The following is a 17572-nucleotide window of genomic DNA, read 5'->3' on the forward strand; positions in this document are numbered from 1 at the left end:
TGCTACCCTTTACTTCCTGTGTACCTTGTGCAAGGCATTTAACTTCTCCAGGGTTCATTATCTTATTTGGTAAAATGATGGTAACAGCAGGACCTAATTCAAACATAAGTAAGGATTAAACGGGATACTGGATTTAAAGTGCTTAAAGCAATTCTTTGCACATATTAAGCACTCAGTTATATCAGTCATTATTCCTTAGGGAACCTGTTTGACCTCCAGAACACTAACTCTTCAGAAATAGCCCTTCATTTATTTTTACTTCTTATGTAGTAATTTTGATTTTGAAGACATTTTCTAATTTAAACATAAAATTAATAAAACAATGTATAACTCACTGTAACCTCTGATTAAGGCTCTGTTTTACTTTTAATTGATTTGTTGTTCTATCTTTTAAACTCTATAAAAGAGCACGTTCCTCAATGACCAAAGCTGACAATGAGATCTGTTTTGAGGGACATTCAAAGATAAAAAATATCTAACAAGCTCAGGGTGCTTTATTTCTTTGGTTGTGAAATAATACCTAAATGGGGAACAACATGACTTCCTTAAGAGATATAAATAATCTTTTATATTCATCTGGTGTTCAGAATCATATTAGAACCCCAAAGTGGAGCCTTCCAGAGCACCTCGTCTTCACTAAGGGACACAGAAAAATATATATGTATACAAAAGTCTAGCATCTGTCTGTTGCAGGATTGGAAAATAGAGATGGAAAATCAGGTTAGTTTCCAGTTATCAACACCTGAGAGAATCAACGATGGGCTTAGCAAAGAACCGTAACAAGTGAGTCAAGCTTTGCAGCAGGGATACTCCCTCCATCTAGTCCTAATATTTGCATAACAGCTGCTCAGACTAGCAGGAGGATGATTCAAGGGAGCCAAAGTTGTGATAACATCCCACTCCTGGATTGGGGGATAGGTGAGCAGTTACCTGATATAACCTACACCACTGAAAGCTACAAATACATGATTGATCAATCTGGATCTGTTAGTATGAGGAAGACATGGAGCCACACTTTTTGTGGATATTCAGCCAGCAAAGAGTATCCTGGGAAAGAGTATGTTCTTAGTGTTATGAGTGGCAAGAGGTGATTCTTAAATTTCTGTTAAAGAAAGTTGACTCTCATGATAATAAAGGCAACTGGAAAATTGTTTGAAGAACAGGATTTTCTTCAGCCCAGTCATCTATCCATCCTCCAGCTTCTGCTTTCTGAAGGAACAGTCCTCAGGCCTGTTGATGATGTCTTCATAAAAAAAAAGAAGAAAGAAAAATCTCTTTATTGAGGTATAATTGACATACAACAAACTGAAGTTTTTGGAAGGCTATAATTTGAAAAGTTTTGACTTATGTATACAGTCATGAGCCATGATCACAATAAAGATAATAAACATTGCTATCACCCCCCAAAATGTCCTGCCCCTCCCTACCTTCCACCCCTATTTCCTGGAAACCAATGATCTACCTTCTGTTGCTATAGATTAGTTTACTGTTTGAATTTTATATAAATTAAATGAAACAGCATTTCCTATTTTAAAGTATATTTTATTCGATATGAATATAGCCATTTCAGCTCTCTCATAGTAGGTAAATCATTTTTGCAGATATAAATAATAAATAATTTTTGAAAAATGCATAGTTACCCCTACTGATAATATGTGGAGACATTGTAAAGGACAAAGGTTGCAGGTGTGATTTCCTATGGTCAAGTTAGCTGCTTCCAGGAAATTCTCCAGGGAGACACAATTAGCACCATGGTTTGTGTTTTCTGATTATCTGGAGGGCAAAATTGTTCCTCATTATCACCACAAGGTGTCAGTAGAGTCAACTGTGTAGAAACTGAAAAAGGCCATTGATTCTAGTATCTTTCTCTGTAGGGAAAACAAGTTCACTACATGGTCTGAGACTCCCTGTTTACAGAACTCTACAGACTTTCTTGAAGAAATAGATATGATGAGAACAATCAGGTTCAAAGTCCCAGAGGTGTATTCGGGTTAAAGTTTATTTTAGTCTTGGAGGATCAAGTTGAAATAGGGAAGTTTTACTAAAAGGAGAAGGGAAGAAAATAGAGAATAAAAACTCAGGTTAACTGAGCATCTTCTAGGTGTCAAATTTAATGGTAACTGCTTTACAAATGTTGTTTCAGTACATCGTCATATCTCAAAGGAGACGCCACTCTCATTTGACTCAGGCTGCAGGGGCGTTGCTACTTGAAAGAAAACATGCGGATGGCTGACTGAGCAGTTAGGTTAAGCGTAGGATAAAGAGTGGCTTTGGGTGCTGCCTAAAGAGCTGTCCACCTTCTCTGATAAACAAACCAAAGCTGAAAAGAAGCCCACGAGGGACCCTGGATACCAGAAAGTTTACTGGTGGCCGTGTGGTGGTGATGAAGATATGGTGGCCAGGGATGAGGAACAAAGCGGGAGAGGGAGCACAGTAGATAAATACATCAATTGTGTATTCTGGGTCATATCCTCCCTGTGGCAGGAAGGTGGCGCCATGTGATTGACACTGGAGAGAGAGAGTTGTCACAGGAAGGTCTCTCTCTCTCTCTCACACACACACACACACACACACGCGCACACACACATTTATTGTCTATATTCTTTTAGGCAGAATAAGGTATGCTTTATTCTGTGCTCAAATAGTGTTTGGTGCCCTGTATGACAATTTCATTGTCATCTTTGTTTCCCCTATTTGACTATAAATTCCTTGAGGCCAAGGAGCATATCGTATTCACCATGATAACCCTGGCATCAAGCACAGTGTCCAGTGCCCAGTAAATATCAATAAAAGTGGCCAGTCCACAATAGGTGAATAACAAAGAGGAATTCTGTGGGAGGGAGGAGAGCAGAGGACAGGGAGTAGATATAAGGAAGAGAGAGTTTGCAGAAAAAGCTAAAACTGAAGGAACTAACATCCCAGTCGCAGACTGGGGAAAAAACAGCAGGGAAATTGAGCCCCAAAGATCTGATACAATAAGTATGACCCCTGCCATGGTGGGTCAGGACAAGGAAAACATGACAAGATCTTTCAAAGAAATGGAGTTCATACAAAATTGAGAAAACCTTTCTACGCCTGTGCGTGCCTCTGTGTGTGTGCGTGCTGAGGCTTAACATTTATACTTGAACAATCGTTCTTTCTTACTGTGAAATAAGAAAAAAATTATGAACTAGTTGCCTCTTATGAACAGAGAAGTATTCCTGGTTAGCTTTTGTTTGCTTATTTGTTTTGTTTGAGTATTTGGTGGTGAGAAAAAGACTGTTCAAATTTAGGTTTATATCTATCATTGTTGACTTACTCTATGTTTAAAGGAAAAATAGCAAAGTAAGTTTTCAAACAAAATATGCACTCAAATAAAGATTTTTATTTTGAAGCCAGCTACTTGTATACATCCTGAACTTCGTCATAAGGAGCTTGTCTCCATGTACTAATGAGTAAAGTACATGTGTTAAAACACTGGTGCCTATTATAAAGGAGTCTGAACACCCCAAAAACTCAGTTAACTCATGTTGACAATTAAGGGGTATAAGAAAAAATGTCTCCTTTGCATCACCATGACCCACTGAGTCATCATCATTCTGCCTAGTTTTCTGAGGACCATCTATGACTATTTGAACAGTCTAGGAAAAGGTAATTTATAGCTCTGTGCTTTTGTTGAAGTCAATATCAGGCAAATCAAGAGATCCTCATTCAACATATATATTCAATTAGAAGAAAACAATTTTTAAAAATGTTGATTGCCTAACAAGCTCACATTTAGGAAACTGAAACTTTGCTTTTTAAATAATTATTAGGTTTTCTATATTATCCTAAAGACCAACTTTCTGATGAATATTCCACCCCCGCCTTTTTCCTAAGGATTCTATAGCTCTTGATATCCAGGGCCACACTTCTTTGAGGGCATGCTGGATACATCCTTGTAACTCTGAGGCAGGAAACGCACAACCTAGAAGAAACAAAATATATCTTCAGACTTCACTCAAGTTGAACTTTTTATATATATTAAATATATAAAAATATTTCTTGATGCCATTTCCTCCAACTTTATACATAGGATTCTTAGCTATTCCAAGATGACTATAGCACATCAGAAAATTCTTCGTATAATTGCTGTTCATTAGCCTAGTATTCATTCTGCTCTCTGTGATAAAGTTTTGGACAAATCAAAGCTTTCTAATTCAATTAAATGAAGACATGAATCCATGGTTGTGGTAGTGAGGTGTCCCATGTAATTTGATTAAATAATAATTTTTTATATCTTTTAGGGGAAAAAAGAACTTTAAAATCACAAGAAGGGAAAAGCAGAGCATAAGACATTTACTGAATCCAGTCACATGTTCAAATGCCCTTTACCAAGTCGAGACTGTTAAGGAGACTAGTGGCTGTGGCTGAATTTATCCCTACTTAGAAGGGAGGCACGCCAGGTTCTCGTGTTCTAAGCACAGGCACAAGCTCATAGCATAATGCCAGACAAGTCATTTAACTTCCCAGAGCATTGGTTCTTTCATTGGAAAAATGGGAGAATTGAAAAAGTTGATTTCTCAGGCTTAACTATCTTCACATCCAGTGAATCCTCAGCTGGTCAGCTACTTAAATTGCCATTCCTTATCTGACTGTCTTCCATCACCATCAAAATGACCCCCCACGTATATCTCATGACCAACTGATTGTTCCTTCTGCCATTCTTGGTGACATAGCTCAACACAGCCCAGAGACACAGCAGGCAGGATTCAGTAAGGCTGGCCAGCACACTCACCCCGTCGACGTCAGAGTGAGCCTGTTTCCACCAAAGCACAGCGGTGAGCACAGCTAGGCAGAACTCCAGCATGGTGCAAATCAGCATCAGAGACAAAGTTCCCTGAAAGTCAGGAAATGAGAGACTGGTGTTGCTTGAGTCAACCGAAAACTTCATGCCTGTTTGGGAGGTGACTGCGGGGATAAAGACCATCTCGACCATCAGAGAACAAAGTAAGGACATTGTCAGGAAGAGAATAGTATCCTCCCATGCCTCACGGTTGGCTCAGTTCAATCCCTTCACTCCTTTATTCTCTTGGGAGGAGGAGAGGCAATGTGTGGGAACTAAATCAACTAACCCACTTTATACACTTGTTTCTGACCTCTTTGAGACACATAATTCTGATAACATTGTTCACTCAGTAAGAAAGGAGCGTGGTGTAATGACTCCCAGGATGGAAAATCAACAGCTCCCATTCTAGTCACACTTTTCCTGCTGAGTAGCTATGTGAGCCTGGACAAGTCTCCTTCCTTCTCTAGCTCTTTTTTCCTCATTTATCACACATACGTGATCATATTTCCTTCTCGGAAACTTGTGAGGATCCATAGGTTTTGAATGTGTAAGCCCTTTGTAAAATTCAGTATTGCCACTTTCTATATATCTGAACCCTTTTGGATTTTTTTTTTTTTTTTTTTGGCCTGTTTTGGTAGCTGTAAGAGTTAGAGAAAGACCATCAAGGTAGAAAACTGCCACAGTTGCTAATAACTCAAACCAATTAAAGAAAAATTACACTGAGAGGTAGATTCTACCATTTCTCTCTTGAGGCATCATTCATGCAGAACTGGCTGTCTGATAAAAAAAAAGGGAGGTAATTTGATTGCATACATCTCAGGTTCACAGTATTTACACACAGTTAAAAAGGAGATACAATTGTCTCCATTACCTAGAAACTGTCCCAGCAAGCAAGCTCAACATAATATCCCTTATTTTTAATGTAAAACTGTCCCATCATAAATTTATGCTTTATCTACTACAAAGACTCCTCCCAAACTTCTCTCCAGAATTTTTCCCAAGGTGGAATTGGCTGAGCCAGGTGGTACTTTATACCAATTACTATCAGCCTCATTTGCATGTACTTTTTTTCATTGTAATATCATTAACTTGGGGAGAAGCAAAGCCAGTTTTATGAGGAATGGTTACAAGCATGAATTTGAACAGACCTTTCTACCTGTCCATCTTCCTTCTGAGTCTTTGGCTTGTCTCACTTTTATGATTGCAGAACAATAAACATTCCTCAACCTCCTTATTCTTATGTTGCCTGCTTTTTCTCTCAATGTATTGCTTACTATATACATGCCCCTTAATCTTACAACTTAAGACATATTATTTCTGTTAGTCAAACTGCATTGCTTTCCTTGTCCTGAAGAGATAGATTTCCTTACAATCATTATCAGTTAACATTCTCCATCTTCCTACATTTTTTATCTCCTAATTTAATATATCACACTTCCTTTTTTTTTTTTTTTTTTTTGGAGACAGAATGTCGCTTTGTTGCCCTGGCTAGAGTGAGTGCCATGGCGTCAGCCTAGCTCACAGCAACCTCAAACTCCTGGGCTTAAGCGATCCTACTGCCTCAGCCTCCCGAGTAGCTGGGACTACAAGCATGCGCCACTATGCCCAGCTAATTTTTTCTATATATATTTTAGTTGGCCAGATAATTTCTTTCTATTTTTAGTAGAGACGGGGTCTCACTCTTGCTCAGGCTGGTCTCGAACTCCCGACCTCGAGCGATCCACCCACCTCGGCCTCCCAGAGTGCTAGGATTACAGGCGTGAGCCACCGCGCCCGGCCTCACACTTCTTTAAGTTATAACAAAAAGCAACAATGGTGTTGGCTTCTCACCTGACCAGTACTATTGGTTACTATGGTCACTGCAATGGGGTGACTTTGCCTTCTAACCCCTATTTTCTACTCTCCACTTCTTAGTGTTGAGTCTGATGTCCTCTCAGACCAGGTTAACTCCCCACTGCACACACATGCCAGGTTTCCTTCCTGGCATTTCCTGATCACCTGGGCTATGTTTGCCTTTCTTAATTCACCAATCCATGTACCAAGATTCTGTTTGACAAATGCATGTCTTATGCCTCTAAAATTGAATTAGTTTGATAATTAAGAAACTCTACCAACAATAAGTTTTAGTTTTCTTATTGTCTACTTTATTTGATATTTACTGTTTAATTTCACCCTATTAGTATGTAATCCCATAGCCTGGCCCCTTAATCTCATCCACGTAGTCCTCTTTCATTTATACGACCATGGCCTTCCCCCAAATGCCCAAACCAGAAAGAACAGAGAGATTTTCAAAAGAAGGAATACCAAGACATCAAAGCTTTCAGAACCCTCATGAAATCAGAACATCCCATCTAAAAACACTTACAAACAGACTGGTTTGGGCCATAAAGCAGTCCTTCATATCATAGAAATCCAAATAGAAATAACTGTAAGCTTTAGTGGGCCTGTTATTCTTGTCCAACTCACACTCCAGTGAAGCAGGAGTCACAGCAGCCAGGGTGACAGAGAGGAGAATGAAACCCACTAGAGCAGCCAGAGTGCTCAGAATGCTTCCAGCCAGGCTGCCGTGAACCTAAAAGAGAAACAGTGAGTAAGGATCACTCCTAATGGGAAACAATTGTCTCCTATACCTCTCTGCCATTACACTACAAATTATTCCCTTATCTGTTTCCTTCAGGTGGTCTGGGATTGACCATTCATTCATGTCTGTCTCCCCAGTGGCTAGCAAAAGTCTCTGAACCTAGAAGGCAAATCTTGGCTGATCGAATTAATACTTAGAAACTTTCCCCCTTCGGCAGGACTTCAGTGGTGTGGCAGAGAATGATGCTCTCCTAAATTCTTTACCCTGGACTGAGAGCAGGGTCTCCATGAGGCTTTGCCTGCAAAATCACGAAGGGAGTGTGGCCAAAAGCAAGGGTGACAGCCTACCAGATATAGTTCTCTGTCCCACAGCTCATTCAGAAACCCCGCATGGAAGCTCCAGTCACACAGAAAAGGCAGGCGGAGCAGTTCACTCTTCTTTGCACGCTACCTCTCTTGGAAGCACAGCCTTTTGGACGTGGTTCTCAGTCTCAGGCAGGCCCAGGAGCCTGGACAGGCATATGATCGGTGGCATCGAGGGCCACACGTGGATGGCTGCAGGCAGAGGTCTAGATGCAGGGCCAAGGATGGCGTGACATGTGGCAGGCAGTGTGAGATAGAAGAAAAAGGTCCGGACTGATGTCAGGAAACAGAGGTCCACAGTGCTGGGTTTGCCTCTGCTCTGTTTCCTTGGATACTCAGTTCCTCAGTTTTACTTCACACTCGGGGTCTGCTTTCCACATTAATGAAGTGAGTGAAATAAATATACTGGTAGAGAAATGGCTTCCTTTCTGTGCCAACTCACAGGAAACAGAATTGAGTCAAGACCACTCTGAAAGCGATAGTGATAGGCTGCTGGGCTGCAGGGCCCATCCAACAGCCACACGCTGGAGAGTCACTCAGTCCTATATAGGGCCCTCTTCTTTTAGGAACTCAGCAGTTGATGCTTTGGGGCGCCAATTTTCCAAAATAATGACTAAAGTGCATGCTCCTGGGCCTCCTGACAGGCAATATCAGTCATGATGCCTGGAGTCTGTGTTTTTAGAATAAGCTAGGTTTGTTCTCAGATGGTACTTTTCTTCAGTCTCAAAAAGGTCTATTATAATATGTGACAAGAGGAGAATTCACTATAAATATTCGAGTGCAGATGTCTTTATTATAGAATGTCTTTTTTTCCTTTGGATAGATGCCTAGTAGTGGGATTGCTGGATCAAATTGTATTTCTATTTTTAGCTCTTTGAGGTATCTCCAAATTGCTTTCCACAGGGGCTGTACTAGCTTGTAGTCCCACCAGCAGGGTAAGAGTGCTCTAATCTCTAATACTCTTGGGGTGCCGGTCAGGTGAGGGAGAGGAGGGGGCAAATCCACAGCTAATGAAAGTGGATGGGGGAAGGACACACTTGTAGCCCTGGCTGGGGCGAGGCAAATGCATTACATGGAACCAAAATGTTTGCACCCCCATAATATCCTGAATTAAAAGTAAATAAATAAAAATTTTAAAAAAACGAGTAGAATTCACTAAAGGCTGGATGTCTCTCTTGAGCCTGAGTCTATCCTGAGACCACATCCTGTCTCCTTGAGCTTCTTGCACACTCACTGTGGGATTGTTCTTCTCTAGGGTAAAAGCCTCATATATTTCCCCCGAACATTTGGAAACATTACTCTTATACCATGTTATCCAATATGGTTGTAACTGGTCACATGAGCTATTTATATTTAAAGCAAAATTATGTGAAATTTAAAATCCAGTTGTACTAGCCACACTTTAGGCTATCAATAGCCACATGTGGCTACATATTGGGCAGCTCAGATATAGTGCATTTCCATCATCACAGAAAGGTCTATTGAACACCACAGATCTAGTGGTTTGGAGTCGAGTTGGGGGTTCCAAATAACAATCTCTAAATTCTGGGGAGAGAAAGAGAGATATTGGCATTGTCCTGAGCACCGTGTCTCACTTCCTTGCTGGCTTTGGGAGATTTTTCTAGCCAGAGCTTCCAAACTGAGTTTCTGTGTTATTGCATTATATGACATTCTCTCACGTGTCCTCCAACATCAACCCCTTGAGGGAGGTAGGATTGAGTGAAGACTCAGGGAAACTTTACAGACTAGAAAACTACTTCTCCCTATAATCCAGATTTCTACTCCCTGCCGCTTCCAATTCTAGTTTTTCCTAGAATAAGGGATAGGGGCAGATAAAGCTGTTGTTGGTATTTCTTTTCTTAACCAGTACAAATGACTAATAATAACTTTTAGCTCTCAAGAATTTATATTCATACAAAATAAAAGTATTAGCTTACTAGTGAGACAGATGAAAGAATGAGATAAATGAGATTTTCCTTCAGATGAACAGCATTTTGACTGGGTTCCTCAAGGGTTTTAATTCATGGGCTTAAAATTCCCTGGGCACTGGGCTAGGGAATAATACAGTACCCTGAGTGTAGACTTTGATTTGAGGTACAATAATTGGAGAACTGTGCTCTGAACAGGGATGTGGAGGATCCAAGCCCAGCTTCTAACTCTAACACATGACCGCTCCAGAACTTAGTCTCCAACTTTTCAAGGTGGAGAGACTGGCCATGAAGGGTTCTAAGTTTCATTTTGGTCCATCAGGCTGTTGGTGACAGTTCTCATACTCACCAAAGTCCTAGTTGACCTTTTCTCCGTGATGATTGACAGAGAGCCAGAAATGACAAACTACTCGGAAAAGAGAGAAAATGGTCAGGTCAGTTCCTACAGTTTTCATGTGCAGAGTAATTACAATGTTACTATCATGGTGCTTATGGAAAACTCCCATGGGAAAAGCTCTGGGAAACCAATGACCAAAAATGTGAGACCCATTTAAATATATAAATTTGTCCTTCTTGCCTGTATAGCATTCAGATAGCATGAGGGAAAAAAAAAAAAAAAAAGCAGATATGAGCAGGAATCTATCCTAACGAACAAAATGAAGACTTTAAAACCAGGGAAGAAGTTGTTTGTTTTTAATTATATGAGAAAATCTTGGAGTAAGATCTTCTCTAGAGAAGGACATAAAAGAAATGAAATAGAAAAAAAAGGAACAGGGGATAATCATGTGGATTTTGCCCTTCATTCTAGCCATGTGATGTTTCACATTTATTGATTTATGTATGTTGAACCATCCTTGCCTCCCTGGGGTAAATGTCACTTAATCATGGTGAATGATCTTTTTAATGTTCTGTTGAATTCAGTTTGCTAGTATTTTGTTGAAGATTTTAGCATCTTTGCTCAATAGTGATATTGACCAGTAGATGGTTGGTTGTTTGTTTGTTTGTTTCCTTGTAATGTCTTTGCATGGCTTTGATATCAGGGTAATGATGGCCTCATAAAATGGGTTTAGAAGTACTCCCTCCTCTTCCATTCTTGGAAGAGGTTAAAAAGGATTAGTATTAGTTCTTTAAAAGAAAATCATGGGGGAAGCTAACAGATATGAGAAGACAGAGACACAGGTTTTAATTTGATGGCTCCCCACGCTAAGGTAAAACAATAAATGAAAGCAGAAGGAAGGACCAGACTGGATGGCAGAAAGCCTTTAAGGCTGTGTTTAAAAAAATCAAAGAAAGTATTTACTCTCTAAAGCATTTGTGATCTAATAGATTAAGAGAGGCTAAGTAATAGAAAATTCTTTGACAACGAAAAAAAAAAAACAATACAAAACAGATGAAAAGCCGTGGTTCCTGTGACCCCAGCATTAAGTAATTTGTCTATATAAATAAATAATGAGTCTTAAAATAATTGATTACATGCCTCTCCAAATGTGGGCTGTGCTTAGTGACTTGCTTCTAAAGAGTAGAGAGTACAAAGAGGGAAAGAAGTAGTAACTTCACGGTGGAGAAACCTGAAAAACACCACCTCAGCCACATGATCAAGGTTAATTTCATCAGTGACATTATGTTGATAGCACGTACCCTTGACATGACTTGACAAAAATGAAACTTTACCTCTGTCATCTTCACCTAAAAATTTAGCACCCTAGTCTAAACATGAAAAAAATATCAGACAAACCCAAAATTAAGAACATTCTACAAAAATCCTGGCTAATGCTACTTAAAATTTTCAAAGTCATTGAGGGAAAGGAAAGTCTGAGGAAGCATAGAGTAGCCCCAGGAGATATAGCCACTAAATGTAATGCAGTATCCTTGAATGGATCTTGGGACAGAAAAAGGATAATTGGGGAAAACTCAAATAAAGTGTTGACTTTAGTTAATAAAACAAGAAAAATTGACCAGATTGACAAAAAGGTGGACTTCTAGATGCATTACAGAAACAAATGTAGAAAAGGCAAGTAATAGGTACTGAATTGCAGTAAGTTGTCTATATCCTACCACCCTGAACGTGCCTGATCTCGTCTGAGTTGCGGGAAGTTGATGGCACAAAAAATTATGACAGTGAAGCTTAATTATGAGAAAGACTCACCCATATTAATCTAGAAGAAAGCTATTCTCTGTTAAAAGGACTCCTAAGTCCTCTTGACACCCCAGACATTGAACTGTTTCAGAGGAACTTCCAGGACATCACTGAAGTATAAACAACTGCTCAGACTGCCCTGGGAACCAATAAATGCAGCAAAAATCATTTTCAAACTGCTTCTTCCTCCATGATTCCCACAAACATCTGTGTGGCTCCTCTGTGAGTGGGTGATGTCCTCCACTGATGCTCATTTTACTGTAGAGAAATGTCCTTCCCAACTTTATCCTACTTCCTGGATTTTTGCCTAAACCTGTAGAGAAGCCACTGGCCTCATCGTAGCTCAAGAAGATAAGGTGAAAATTAAATGATCTTCAAAAGAAATGTTTATTTGAGCCAGAAAAGAACGAGATCAAAAATCAGGCAACTCCTTCCATGCTACTTCACTCAATCCTTCCCTGAACTACACATATAGGAGAAGTTCCACCATTGACTCCTTGCTCCTGGCAGACAGAAACATAGCAAGGTGGCAGTTGAAGAGTCTAAGCTGTTGGCATCTTCCTCCCCTCTCCACCCCATTCTGCCCTCCTCAGGAACTCTACTCACACACAAGGATCCTGTGAATGGGTAACTTGACTGCAACAGGGTAGAAAACACATCGGTAAAATGTCGAGAGTAGGAAGCACATGCTAAAATGATTCCCAAGTTTAGCACTATCACGCCACAAAAGATCTGGATAGCCTGTTGGAAGAGGAAGGGAGACAGAGGATTAAAACCAGCATTTGTAAAGACAGGTCCTTTCCACCCCTCTCATGATGCTAAAGCATTATCACTTTTTGCAAGATTCCAGTGGGGCTACAGACCGTGTACAAGCTCTGGAGTGAGAAATATGAAAAGACATTTTGGAGGGGATACTGCTCTGCCACAGAAAGCCACTGTCCCAAGCCATGGGGCAGGTGCTCAGCAAGCCTTAAAGTCTTTCTGTCTCTCAGGCCCTGGTCTGCCCGGGACCCAGCTCATGGCAAGTGCTGGAATCTGTTTTCCCAGCTCTCTGAATCCATGACTAGGAACTCTCTTTCTACATCTTATGGGAACAGGGGCCATAAGAAAGCCCTCACACTCTCTTGAACATGGACAGTGTGGAAGTCCCTCCCCACATCCCCCAGACCCCACTAGACACAACACGGAGTCTGTCTCTGTGTCTCTTCAACTGAGGATCCTGAAGCTCTATCATTAAGAGGTGAAGTTTTCCTCCCTGACATCCACCTCAGAGAGTCACAGCTCTATTAACATTTACCAAGCAGTTTTCTAGACCTTATATCACTTAAGCCTCACAGGAACCCATATGACTATATATATGAGGCAGGGAAATGAGACCCACCCAGTTATGGAACCTAGTCACACAGAGCGCTCCACCTCAGATGGTGTGATTGCAGAGACAATTCTAGACACCAAAACCCTATCTTTCCCTCCCAGTCCAAGATAGAGCCCTTCTTCTCCTCTTCCCTTCATTCAATAGAGTTTGTTTAATAAGTCCTGGATTGGAGGAGAGAGATCAAAGAGACAAACAAAAGGTAAATATCATTTCATAAAGAGAGGAGAAAAGAGGGGGAGGAATTGTGTTTTCCCATAATTTGCAGTGAAGGAAAAATTCCTTTCAAAAAATCAAGATGGGTGGAGCACGGTGGCTCACACTTGTAATCCTAGCACTCTGGGAGGCCAAAGCAGGTAGGATCGCTCGAGGTCAGGAGTTTGAGACCAGCCTGAGCAAGAGCAAGACCCCGTCTCTACTAAAAATAGAAAGAAATTAGCTGGACAGCTAAAAATAGATATAGAAAAAAAAAATTAGCCGGGCATGGTGGCACATGCCTGTAGTCCCAGCTACTCGGGAGGTTGAGGCAGGAGGATCACTTGAGCCCAGGAGTTTGAGGTTGCTGTGAGCTAGGCTGACACCACAGCACTCTAGCCCGGGCAACAGCATGAGACTCTGTCTCAAAAAAAAAAAAAGAAATCAAGAAGGATTATTAAGTATGCAATTAATGATCCCACAGAAAAATGTTCATAAAATGTGTCATCATTTACCACCATTATTTTTGTAAAAGAAAATATAGAGAAGTACTGTGTTGCAAAATTACAAAAACAACAAATATATTTAAAAAACTCAATTGTTCATATTCAGAATAAGGAAAAAATATTTTTAGAACTAACTCTTGGGTAAAGTTCTGGGAAAATTTATACAGCTCTCCAAGTGGCTTCCACAGACCTGCAGATCAGCCTGGAGTCCCTCTGACAAAATTTAAGGGTCTCCACACCCACAATGGATGTAGTCCCAAGTCACGCATAGTCTTTTCCCTCTTCCCCCCCCTCCTCTTCAACATGTTCTGAATTGGATTTACCCCAATAACGTTGACTTCATCCTTTAGATATTTCTTCAGGCTATCTTGCCTCTGGTTGGTGGGGTGGGATTTCTCCGTTTGGGAGAGGTTGCTGCCATTTGTTGAGAGCACCACAACGGTCTCATTGGTCATGGGTTGCGATATCATGATGGTGCTGCCAATGCTGGAAAAAAAAAATAGCTCTTAAAAAGTACATAGCTTCCAGGCTCTGGCTCTGTAAGTCAGTTTTTGCCTATTAGTCCAGACTTGGCCTGTCCTTTAGGGAAAGAAACTGGTAGTATCTCATGGAAACCACTGTTTTTCACTGGTAGCAGTCAAAACCACAAAACCTTGGTTTCCTGACAATTTCTCCATAATGTTTGACATAGTCCATTAATTATAGATAATAAACACATGCCAGGACAGCTGCAGCGTGAATCTTGAGAGGTCACTATGTTCAGAGGCAAATGGTCACACAAAATTTGCAATATGCGACAATATCCTCCCCCTACCCCCTCCCGTCCTGGCTACGACAACGGCACTGCCATATATTTGTTGAATTTCATCCTCAAACTACCCCATCCGTCATGAGATATGATCAGGGTTCTCGTCTTCACTGTTTTCCCATCCAGGTTCTGTACTACTCAATCTTACTATGCTCGTTTATTTTTTGTCTAGTAATACTTTTTACGAACATTAATCCTAGATAGTTTTATCATATTTTACTAGACATTATCCTGCAGTGCTTTGAATCCTTACAACAACCTTGCATGTTAATTAGCAAAAGCACATAATCTATAAGAAAATTCAGAATCAAAAAGCTTGTTATGAGTACAAATAGTACACTTTGCATATATGCATGGCATAGAGTTAGAGCTGAAGAAGCCTTTGCAGTTATCATTATCGCTTGGCCCTGTTCACACAACTGGGAAGCTGTAGAACCAGTCTTGGGCCCCAACTATCCCTGAGTCTGAACTCTGCATAATTCTATAAAGCATTCTACCTCTTCCTACTTTCCCACCTAGTGATGGCAGCCTGCATCTGAATTTATTCAGTCGTGTGACACAGCTACCTGCAGTGGTATGAAAATAAGTCTTGGAGTCCTGACATCAAGGCTGGCCGCTCCATTTGCTAGCATAAGGACCAAGTAGACCGTGCTGTTAGTGGCTGAACTCAGCTCGGATCTCTTTGCACTACATTATTGTCGGCTCACGGGCTGTCCAGTTTTCAAATGGCCTGAGGACATTTGAAGAGACACAAGCTCTGCTCCCATTAATTACATGACCTTAGGTAAGTGACTCACCAAGATGATGCAGTGAGAAAACGGCAGAGAGTTAAAACCAGATACTCCAGAGAAACAAGAGAAAGTGTTTATAAAAACGTTTTCCCATTCTATTTCCAAAATGCTCTAGCATCTCTGAACTGCTCTCAAGGAGCTTCAAGTTAAATTGCCCCTCTAATGGGGTCAAAGCAAGGGAGTGCTGAGCTGAGAAGAGTCTTCCAGCACTGCCTACCTGTGCCCGTGGTTCCAGCTGAGTTCTCAGAAGCTCACAGGAGGTTTTAAACCCTGGGTCCTCGGGCACTCCTATCAATAGTTCCTCCTTGTCTTCATCTTTTGAAAGTCACCAGCCCTTCCTTAGTCTAGCATTTACAACCACACAGGATGTGATACTTACAGATTGTAGACTTGTGAAATGTGCCTGCACTTCCTTTTTTGTAAACTCCTGGCCACTTCAGAAAAAACACAAAAAGAACCAACTAACAGTGGGGAGCTTTACGTGTGAATTGCCACTTGGTGACTGATTTCCTGTTATTAGGCCACCCTATTCTTGGAGCCTCATTTTTCTAATCCGTTGAATAGGGAAACAATACTAACACCGGCGAATTGTTATGAAGATGAGAGAAAATGTTTATAAAAAGCCTATACTGCTTTCAAGGAGCTTTCAATAATATATGTAACTAATATTCATAGCAGTAGTGATATTGATAAATAACAGTCCATACTACATAATTAACCATAATAATAGTAATAATTGACTACACTGCTTTCAAGGAACATTCAATGATATATATAGCTAATACTAGCAATATAGAACATAGAAAAAAACTTCTTTTGTTATTTATTTATTTATTTCATTTTCTAATTCCCCAAGCTTTTGGTAGGCTGAAAGCAGCCTTGCAACACTTGTTGAGCCATTGCTGCCTCCTGTAGAATTACTTTCCTCTTCCTGCTACTCTCTTTCTCTTACGGTAGACCCTCGCCCTCCGGAAGGGTTGGGCACTGTAGGGAAGTGGTGAAACGGGAGAGGCCCCCCATGGGGAAGATTCAGCAAGACCTAAACAAATTCAAGCACACACTTGGGATGCCTTGAAGCCCTGGGGAAGACTTTCCTTGGAAGCTGACTTTGGTGCATAGGGCAGGAAAACCAGAGCCATAACAGCAACTGCACAGCCTCCTCTACAGGCTTCCTCCCTTCTTGCCTTGGGGGGCTGCCAGAATGAACCCAGGAACACAGCCTCAACCATCACTCAGAGGACCATGGACTCTGCACTTAATTCCACATGTTAATTCTTCCAGTGAAGAAAAGAGTTAAGAAACATCATTTAGAAGGTTGGCTTAATCCTTAGAGTCAGAATGACATGGTCATTACTAAATACAGTCCCTTCGTCTTAAGTTCTAGAGCTGAGTCTGAGAGAGGGAATGGACTCATCCAGGAAACCTCCAACCCTCACTCTCCTGAGCTGTTGATGCTCCTTCCCCTTTCCCGGAGTGCCTGTTGTACTTCCCATAGGTATCCTGTAGCTTTATCACCATGGCAGCATCCAGTGAAACAGTGGGATGCAGCTCTCCTCCTGAGCTTTAAACCATGCCATGTCAAACTAACACAAGGTCGAGGCCAATTCCTTCACGAATAATGAACAGTGACACATAATTAGTATCAATTTATTTAAGAGTTTGCTCCAATTATGTCTTCCCAGGAAATGCACAACATTTATAGCTTGATATCAGAATTTCTGTCATTCAGTTGTAACCTGAATGGTAAAATGGACTAATAAATTTAGGCTGAGAATAGGAAATAATATGACAAATTGAATGGATGCTAAAACCATTCGGTGAAAATGTGCTTTGGAACATAATACTCACATGTTCTTAAAGTATCAGCCTACTGATTATTTTTTTGGTTACAAAGTAGAAAATGTGTCTCTATAATGAAGACAACAGGTAGACACTACCTGTCTTAGTCTGTTCAGACCATTTATAGCAAAAAAACACCATAAACTGGGTGACTCAAACAACAAACATTTATTTCTCACAATTCTGGAGGCTGAGGAGTCTGAGATCAAGGTGAGGTGCTCACGTATCCTCAGATCTCATGAGAGA

The 17572-nt window shown here is 40.7% G+C and overlaps 1 protein-coding gene across 1 annotated transcript; it reads right to left on the minus strand.

The window, feature by feature from the left end:
* Window positions 1-3910: 3910 nt before the first annotated feature.
* MS4A6A (membrane spanning 4-domains A6A) lies at window positions 3911-15752 on the minus strand. Its single transcript, XM_069470072.1, has 7 exons — window positions 15705-15752; window positions 14212-14374; window positions 12422-12556; window positions 10028-10084; window positions 7274-7379; window positions 4757-4858; window positions 3911-3946 (listed from the first exon to the last, which is right to left on the minus strand). Exons 2-6 carry the CDS (start codon window positions 14356-14358, stop codon window positions 4767-4769), a joined length of 537 nt encoding a protein of 178 aa, XP_069326173.1. The 5' UTR covers window positions 14359-14374; window positions 15705-15752; the 3' UTR covers window positions 3911-3946; window positions 4757-4766.
* Between the last annotated feature and the right edge of the window lie 1820 nt (window positions 15753-17572).

Source organism: Eulemur rufifrons, chromosome 6, assembly GCF_041146395.1.
Source record: "Eulemur rufifrons isolate Redbay chromosome 6, OSU_ERuf_1, whole genome shotgun sequence".
NCBI classification, from domain to species: Eukaryota; Metazoa; Chordata; class Mammalia; order Primates; family Lemuridae; genus Eulemur; species Eulemur rufifrons.